This window comes from Anopheles funestus, chromosome 3RL (genome assembly GCF_943734845.2).
Source record: "Anopheles funestus chromosome 3RL, idAnoFuneDA-416_04, whole genome shotgun sequence".
NCBI lineage: Eukaryota > Metazoa > Arthropoda > Insecta > Diptera > Culicidae > Anopheles > Anopheles funestus.
The window spans coordinates 4,463,667-4,473,778 of NC_064599.1; the positions used below are offsets into that span (position 1 = coordinate 4,463,667).

Consider the following 10,112-nt stretch of genomic DNA (forward strand, 5'->3'; position numbering starts at 1 on the left):
ATATTCACCGTCCCTCTCAACAAAAAAAAATCCCCAGAAAACGTAAAATTGAACGGTGTGATTTGCATGCAAAAGTACCTATGGTGAGTTGAGAATCGGGGACGAAAAAAAAATATGGCCGGCCGATTACGCCATTTCGCGAGATAATCTTAAGCACAATTTGGTTCGAACCAAGCGAAAGGAAAAATGTCCTGATATTCTTATCGAAATAACTGTCCATTTCGATACGATGCAATGTGTAGTTTTGTGCTAATCCAAGTCTCTTTTATGTTTCCTATCCCTATCACAGCGAACGGCACCGATTAGCCAGCTAAATTGGACCGTATCTCTTTTTATTACCTTCACCGACCAAGATCGATTACCTGTGCCTTTTTTGTGCCCTTTTGATGAAGGACATTTTTCCACTCCACAAACGAAGGGATCAGCTTTCCGACGGATTCCGACTTCTTTGCGACAAAACGATCACCGTCAGGGTATGGTTTGAATTTGAATGCGAATTGATCCGTGCCTAATTTACTACAGATCACGTCCATCCAAAACCCAAGGCCTATACAACCGGTGTGACAATGACAGGAAAGCTGCACCACGTTCCGAATTCTCACGCTCTTATCTTGCCTGATCGTTTCACTCACAACCCTTCCGGGGTTTTTGTAGGCAAGAATGTATGTCAGAAAGATCATCAAAAAAAAAACAAAAATCCTTTCATCGTAATCAGGAAGTTATCAGTATTCCTACCCAAAAGCAGAAGCAGAATTCGCTTTAGAGCAGCGATTTCGCATCTACAAATCATATCATTGTACCAGCAACAAAAACAGAAACCCTACAGACAGTGTCTACCCCTTTTCAACGCTGGCCTGGAGTACATCAAAACTTCTCGGCTATACGGGTGACATATGAGTGCAAATAAAGGAACGACATAACAATGCCAAAATAAAAGCATAAAAGGGTATGTGCAAAAAAACCCTTCAGGAGCCTTTATACGCTCCAGTTTTCAGATCAATTCTAACCTTTGAAGTACATCACAGAAGGGTTTGTTCGCATTACGAGGGATAGGTTACGAGGGTTTGCACATACACTATTTTGCACAAGAAAACGGATGCAACATAGCTGCGTTGCCCTGGTTCGGATAATAATGGAATGCAACCGTAATTTGCACCACAAATCCCATCATTATTAAGGCTTTCTTTACAGACAGAAGAATGAAGTGAGTGATCATTATTCCGGGTTACATTTTTTTTATGCACAAGGGTATTCCGGGTTGCGGTTTTCTCTCGCTAACAGGTTAGATTTTTGTTCGAACAGGTGTAAAAAAAATTAAAAAGGAACTATTCTTATTAAACTTTTTTTACACCTCATTTTTATCATTTTGAAACTGCATTTTTCGTTTAGAAATAAAGCTTTAAAAAATGAACAAAATTATACCAATTAATTCATCACAATGGCTGTGATATTCAAAACCATGTTACTCATAAATATTTGGTTTCGTAGTGGGCTTAAAAATCAATTAAAAATGATGCTTGATAAGAGAAAACAAACATTTACAAACCCCTGGGTTTTTTGCGAAATTAATTGGTCAATTTAAATTCATAATTTACCCTAATGCTGTATTCGATTAAAAACTTGCTCCATTTGTAGGTTAATCCTTGTTTAATACCATCCCTACGCCACCGGTTTTCTTTACGCCTGTAGCAATGATTGTTCCTTCGCAACCGGAAACAAAAGAAAACAGCCCCAAACCCCTAGCAACAGCTGGTTCCGTTTCGTAGCTGCCAGATTTCTTGACCGCAAAACGTTTGCAATTAAAAGTGGCCACGGCCGATTACGGTTGCACCAACTCCCCGACCACGTTACGCAATCCTGCCAGGCTCAAGCAGCTGTTGCTCGAGCAGAGCGGACAAAGCTGAGAGCCTTCGGTGATGCATAATACGCCCGGGAATTATTTACAATCCGTACAGCAATGTTGGCTCATTACGTACGGTACGTCCGCAACCTATTGGAACGGGCGGGAGATGAATCGTCAAGCAACTGCCACATAAATTACCATCCTGGTGAGGTCCGATTTTTCTTCCTACTCCTATCAACCATCAGCTGCACCACTGGCGAACCAGATCAGTTCCTTTGGTGAGTGATTTATATGCGTCCACGTTCATCAGTCGCGTCTTCGTGTGGAGTTGGCTGAGAAGAAAGTAAAAGTTCTTCACTGAGACCTGGAACTCGGGCCGAAGTAACCGAACATAACAGTTGTTACACTTCCCATACTTTTACTTTTCTCATGCGTTGAAAGAATACGAAACAGATTCAAAGTATGAATCAGCAGTAAGACCACCGGGATACTTCTCGTGACCCAAATTAACATATTCAATTAATAACTTTGGAGATCCTTCGTCGATCGCAATCACCGTGTGTCGTCCGTGTATTGCTGGAAGCATGTCTTGCTGCGTCATGTAACCATCAAAAGGGTCTCTCGCTTGCTTTTTCTCATCAAATCACAAAACCTTTTTTTGGATCTATTCCGCACGAACGCCACTGCCCGGAACTGCACGGAGATGCATTTGAATATCAAAGGACACACCAGGAAGTATGGGCTGCAGTTCGCTTTTACTTTCTATTCTCCAACTTAAAGAAAAGGAAACAGTTTCAGGTCGGTTTAGAAGAAACCGAAAAAAACGTGAAGGGTTGCAGACAAATGAGGATTTTATGAAGTTCCTTTTGTTCGCCCGTAAGGTAGTGGCAGTTTAAGTTAATTAAAATGTAATTTGCCTTCTGAGTAGGGCACCCATCAAGGAATGTTAGAGTGAAGATCAAGACATAATTTCAAATTGATTTTAAAGTTCATATATTTACACGTATTCTAAGACAAACATAAAAATATCGAATACTTTTAATTCCAACCAGTATCAGTTACATTCACAAGGGAAAAAAGAGAACCCGAGAAAAAAAATCTCCTCCTATACACATTAAACGTAACTAACGCAATCATCCGTCATCTGCATATTCGGGACGTGAGCAACAAAATTATTGCCACTGGATGAGTAGTAATTTATTTGTGGATTATAAGCGTGTGCGTTCGTTGTCTTGTTGTCTTCCCTCGGATAGGAGAAATTGAAAAACTTCCAAAAAATTAAAGCGAAGAAAAAAATACATTAAACCTACCATAATGCAACCATGCAGGAACAGCCACTCGTGTCAGCCAACTAGCGGATGTCCTTTAAATTCTAACGTGCCTAGAAGGAAATGAAGGGATATTTGGACTGGGGATTTTTTTTTGTTCGTAACGTAACCACTCGATTGTGTTACAGATTTTTTTGTTGCTTTCTATCTACCGTTCATTTTCCGGTCGTGCTGTTGGCCATGGTAAAGGATTTTTTTTGTGTCCTGTCGCTGTCTCCACGCGTACTATCTTACGTCAGATGTGAGAAAACAATGTGACGCACCCTTTCGCCGTTTGGTTCCCGGCGGCCCTCGGAACAGGAATGATGTTTATTCAAATGCTCATGATAGTGCGACCGTTAGCTCCCGGTTATGGGAAGGATATCAGTTTAAACGACAAACGATATGGATAGGAGAGCAAGCAGCAACAACAGGAAGAAAAAAACATACCTTCCATGTATGCTGGTTCGATGGCCTTGCTGAGTAAATGCTGAATGGAACGACATCTGGACCAACGGTGTTTGGAACGAAAGGTTTTTTTTTGTTTTGAGGTAGGCTTAAAGCGGGATGAAATCAGGCTTTTTTTTCGTTTAATTTATATTTTTTTTTCATGATATGAAAATTATTTCGAAACCGTTGAAGCTTACCTCGTTGAGTGGATCATTTGTTTTGTTCATGCTCTTGAAAGGAGTTTTTTTTATCTCAGGTAAATAACACATTTCAAAGAAAATAAAGACCATTCAAATTGTTAGTTTTTTTGTTGATATAGTTCGTTAAACTTTTTATCGCTTCCTGCAATTTTACACACATAATTTGCATATCTGCAACTAAGAAATGTTCTTCCCGCTGCTATGAGATTTCTCCGACCAATAATTACATATTTTTTGCCTCAAAAGCCGTCTTTAAACACGCTTATACCAAGCTTCAAACGTGCTGTTTTTGACCGATTACATCCGTTCACATGACGAACACATTCTTTCATCCCCAAGCCTCGGTGGTGAAATGCGTACCCAATAAGCATTGGCCAATTTCCACCAGCCTATCCAACCAACCAGGATAGTCGGTTCGATCCACTCAAACATCCGCATCGAAGGGAATTTGCGTCGCTGGACGCGAATATTAAAAAGATTCGCATTTAAATTAAATTTCCAAATGCTTCGCTAAATTGGAATTCCTTCGTATGCGTACCAGCGGTTCCGCAAATCGTTTGATTCCCGTTCAAGTGGCACACGTCTTGAGGGGTCTATTTCGTCTTATCCTACGGGAAGGTTTTTGATTCCATCGACGTTTTGTGGCCAGTTTGTGGGTGGGTTTCTTATGCTTCATGCCACAAAATATGGCAAACAGCCGGGTCAGAAAAGAAGAAAAGAAAGGAAAAAGATAATAAAAACGTCGAAAGACACCATTCGTTTCTATAACAATAAATACAGAGCCGAGGGAATTTTGTTTTCCATCCCATCGTTCCCTGAGCATTCGTTCTTATTTTATCATTTCCCATCTAAGACACAATTAGCGTATAGTGGAGAGCTGAAGAAAAATGAAAATGTGGCCTAAAAGGCCATGAAAAGCCATCCAACGACTCAGACACAAGGATTAATAAAAAGATTCATTCGTGTGCAAAGACGTTCTTAAATCGTTGCGCTTAGTCAAGGACGGCCCGTACGGTTCTGTTAGCCTTGGTACGCTACAGGCGAAAGGATGAGTTGTGGAAAACAGGAAAACAAATCCGAAACTTTTCAACAACAAGCCCCCGCCCAACAAATGATGCGATGGAAACTAATCTGAGCACAATCCTCAATTTTGGGAGAAATAATGTGTTCTTTCGAACGGAAGATTAATACCACAGACATTACAAAGAGCATCTTGTCCTGTTCGAATTTTCCTTGGATTGAGAAAAGAATGCTAGATTACAGAAAACACTATCTTTACAATATTTTTGGATTGAAATATTATGCAATTGAGATCAACTTAGTTACTTTCTATATTTCTTTATAATTGTGCTACAAAACATGTAATTAATTAGACACTTTATTTCCTCTAAATGAAGTTAATTGTGCACCGGTTAATTTATTACAAATAGTAATTAAACAATTTTTGTTACCAAAAACCGGTCGGTAAAAATTCGGTCGGTAAACAAACCCTTCATTTTTCCTACAGTTAATTTGTCGTATCAATCTGCATTTGACCCAGCGGCGGCAGAACACGGAACTCGCCAAAATTACTTTATTTTTCATGAACCATAATTTGCTACGCTTGCCGCCCAACAGACGGTTTCGCTTTCTCACCAAGGGAAGATATGCTTAACCCTTGAAATGGGACAAAAAACTTTCATCCCATCACAAGCGACGAACGTGGCAAACTGTGGAACGCTTGATAATAATTGTATCAGCTAATAATTGCTCCCATTTCACCGAGATATCACGATCATCATTCATGTAATTTTACTGCCCAGCGGGATGCTACACACATCTTTGCAATGGAAACGAAACAACCTCCCAAAAAAAACCGGTCATTTCTTCAGTTGAATACGTTCGACAACTTCATTATTCCGCTAGCTTCTGGATGTAATTTTTGAGGTCAATGAATTCGCACGGCAAACTCCTTATAAAATGCACCGGAAGAATGCAGCAACGGTTTAGTGCCATTCGACGACTACGATTAGCTGCAACATGCAACGTACCGTACGAACATTGGCCACCGTTGTTGGCACACTTTGGATCATATTGTTTCTGCTTCCTTTCGTGCGTACCCAAACGGGAACCATTTTTAAGTCCACCGAATTTACATACGGTTCGTTCGCACCCGATCAAGCAATTTGTTACTCGAATTCTATCAATTCGCAAGCCTTTCGTCTAACGCCCGTTACGCGTACCTTTACATTCACACCAACGGTAAGCTGTTAAACATCGGTTGACATGGGAATGGTAATTTTTAAAAATCAACTCCCCCGAAAAACATTTTCTTCGCAGGCCGCACAAAAGAATGTACGCTACATCCGGATAACGTCTCCCGATCTGCGTAAGTTCTATGCACAAATCGTAAACGGTGGTGTCGGTACGGCCAATCCTACACCAACAAACATCGTCGTTTCTTCGGTTCATGGTGGTTACCTTAATGTGGCCGTTCGGATCTACTGTGGTGCATAGGTAATTGAAAGACACACAAGCAGTAGCAAGAAGAGCAATAATTTGCATAATAAATCAATAACACAATCATCCGCGTGTTGCATTATTTCATTAAAAATAAACGGTTGAAAACAACGGTTGATGATATAAAAACCCAATCGGTGCATTCATTGCACATTCACTTGCCCTGCAACCATGCAGCGATCGAGCAAATTAGCTGTTGCATTTCTGCTTTCCCTTGCATCCTGCAAAGTTCTGTTGGTTTTCTGTGCTTCGGATGATTTCGATTCTGCCGTAACGTTTGGTACGAAACGCTCCAACTACACGCAGTGCTATTCTTCAACGGTTAAGGCGAATATTTTCAGTTTAGTACCGATCACAAGGATCGTTACTTTTACACCGAAGGTAAGACGCGTTTGTATCGTCTAGAAGATAATATTAATACACATTTTGTTTACATATTTGTTTCAGATGCAAGTGAGATTTATAGCGGTTGCATCCAAAACGCATGGCAAGTTGTCGGCCCGTATTGTGCAAGGCGGTGTTAACATGGTTTCTTTGCGACCGATCAGTCTTGCCCTTACATCGGACTACGGTGGACGGCTTCATGCGGAAGTAAACGCATACTGTGGCTAGTAGACGCATTTCGTGGACTTACTCGAAAGGATATTATATTCTAAATTAACAGATTTCACACAATTCTCTAGCTGAAGCATAATTCTGTTTCAACAAATAAACAAGACATATTGCTAGAAGTCCGTGTAGTTTCCTTCACCCCAATGGAGCAATGAAGTAATCAAATAAAACAGAAACATTTTACTACCAAAAAGATTTATTCCTATAAAAAATAACTATTTGCAGGCTGCCCAAAATCAACGTCCGATACATAGAACCATTAGCAGATCGTGTACCAACATGATGGAGTCTTTAGTGCTACAGATCATGTGTGAAAATTTTCTGTGGAGCATAACAATGAGAAAGTAATTTTCGTACCAAGGAATGCATTTCTTTCGTTCTGGTTTAATGATGGTTTCTGACCTCGTTTTCTCCGACAGCAAATAAAATCATTACACCTTATCAGTTCATTCATTGCTCGCAAAACAGGTTCTGGGTTTTTTGGCTGGTTCCGTAATTAGCCCAAAACAACGGTGAATGAAAATAAACCGGAAAAAACTGTCCAAAAATTAAGCTCATTCAAGTGCAAAGGTACTGGCCACGCGCTTGTAATTGCTTGCACTGACCTCATTTCATCGTGTGAGTGAAACTAGCCCAATATGACAATGAGGACGATGCATTAGCATTCGACTTTGGCGCTTTCAAAAGAGCAAGATCAAAAGAGCAGAAACTTTCATTTTTGATCGATATTCTAGTGAACTCCAATTTTGATTGTTTTTGTGTAAAAGATCATGTTTGAAAATGTTTTAATTAATTTGAGGCGATCTGTTTCGAGTTCTTGACGGTTCTGTTATGTCGATCGTCCATTATGAAAATGTTACTAAATGATGACGCAAATCGGTTGGGAGAAACAAAATTTTGCACCCAACTACATTAACCTACTTCTGCAGTTTCGCCACCAGATTGCCAGATATCGCCAGCGATATAAAACAGATTCCCACAGTTTCACCGCACGTCAGTACGATCGGCGCGTGTGGAAGAAAATGTCCTACCAATTAAGGGTTGCCAAAATGCTTCCCGGTGCATCGTTGCGCACAGTGCTACTCGTCGGGTTGTTCTTTGCGTGCGGCATTTTTCAAACACTAGCCCAACCTCCGGATGCACTTAACTACCCTAATGTGATCACGTTCGGTGCATTTTCTGGCACCATTTGCTACTCCAATTCTGTCGCCGTTAAAACGCTCACTCCGATTACAACGCGCACCTTAACGTTTGTACCAGCGGTAAGTCGCGGTTGCTTGTGATCGAGATGCAGAAGATCTCGTCGTCTAAGTTTTTGTTTTATTTTGCTTTTTAATTTTGCAGACCGCTCTCACATACGTCATTTGTTACAACAATTTACTACTGCATCCATTCGAGGTGACACTCATCGGTGGAGGAATAGGTGCCACGACAGAGACCAGTATCGTAATCAGTTCAACCACTGGCAAACTGTTTGCTAACTGTGACGCGTACTGCAAGTAAAAGAACCCTTTCGTATCGATGGGTTTTCTTTTCTGCTCAATCCTTTATGCCTCACAATTCGATATCCGGTCGAAAAACGTATCAGTACCAACCCTCATCCGAAATGGATCAATACATTCCGAAGGAGTTGCACTCATCAGGTGTATTACAAAGGATGATTATACATACACACGACCGAAACGAGCATTTTGGCAGTGGATTAGAAATGGTTTGTGGTTTATTTATTTGCACTGTTGTGTTTTTTTGTGAATGAATTTGTCCCATCACATCCCTCTCTACAGCAAAAAAAGGCACCCTTTCGCGATGCAGTGATGCGAAATAATCGCACGTGACGTTCCCAACGTTTGACAAATTGACACTCCTTTGTGCGAGTGCCCTAGTTAAGTGAACCGAATGTTTCGTGCTAGAAAAAAAGGGGTTGATGCGAAATTGAGGGCTCAGTGAATCGATACTGCTTGTATGCACATTGCGGTGCATGCGGTGCATCAACAGGTTGTGCAAATATTGGTTGTGCGATTTTGGATTGTGTTTTATTGCCACAACTGGAAACAAATGCTTTGTCGACGAAATGGTACAAGTAATGTAGCTTAATTAATTATTTCTTCCTTTCTGTCACATTAAGATTATTTACAAATAAAACTTATATATTAAATACAAAAAAATATATGGTTGTCGAATATGAAGTTTTGTCAAGTTTTTCTTATCTCTCTCTTCTTGGCTTTTAACGACCTCACGCCGGCCATTTCTGGCTTAATAGATTTATTTTTACCACGTAGCCGGATAGTCAGTCCTTGCTACGAGGGGACGGTTTCGGATGGGATTTGATCATGGTCCTGCCGTGTGGACCGGTGCCGTTTATCACATGCACCACCGGTCTAAGTTTTTCAAATTTTTTTTATTTTATTTATTTCATTCGGATATGACGGCTCTTTGGCGCATGGCCCTTTAAAATATATTCAATGAAAACATTTATTAACAATTATTTGTAATAAAATATAATTAATAGGTTTTAAATAATAAAACTTTAAAGACTTGAACGGCATCTACATACAATTGGAATAGAAAATCGATATAGAAAATAAATAATTGCTGATCAGGTTCCAATTGGAAAAATCCCATTTGTGTTACAATTTCCTCTGAAAACTTGTAACAATCGATTGATTCAAACATTCTACACCATCCTTCAGTAAAAAAAAAACACATCACCAAAGAACACCCTGCTGTCGTGGCGCGTAATGATAACTTTTGCAGCATACCTTTCCAAAACCATACCTTGCACCAAATTGTGTAGTAAACGGAATGCTTTATTTATTACACACGCCCCAAAGTAGCATTAAGTGTGCACGAAATGTCGGGCTTATTTATTTATAATTCGACGACAGATAAGCGCCTGTCCGATTTACCATCGATCCAGCACGTGGATCCAGCGCAACGATTCATGGAAAATCAACCGAACCGAAAGCATTACAAGAGAAGCTAAGGTACGGAACAAAAAAACGAAAAAAAGCAGCACAAAAATGTTCCAAAATAAAATTGAAGGGAACGGAATGAAAGAAAATCGCCAGCAGCGTGCGTGTTCCGAGTCGATACACATTGGAAAGTAGAGAGAAAAAAAAGTATCTTCACCTTAAGAAAACACACGCGAGACGCACGCGAAGACGTGCGCACGGAACGCCGAGAAAAAAAAGTACGTTAGCC

At 40.2% G+C, this 10,112-nt stretch overlaps 1 protein-coding gene across 1 annotated transcript; it reads left to right on the forward strand.

The window, feature by feature from the left end:
* The first annotated feature begins 5,338 nt into the window (after positions 1-5,338).
* Positions 5,339-7,030, forward strand: LOC125772192 (uncharacterized). Its single transcript, XM_049443652.1, has 2 exons — positions 5,339-6,680; positions 6,747-7,030. Exons 1-2 carry the CDS (start codon positions 6,471-6,473, stop codon positions 6,909-6,911), a joined length of 375 nt encoding a protein of 124 aa, XP_049299609.1. The 5' UTR covers positions 5,339-6,470; the 3' UTR covers positions 6,912-7,030.
* The last annotated feature ends 3,082 nt before the right edge of the window (positions 7,031-10,112 follow it).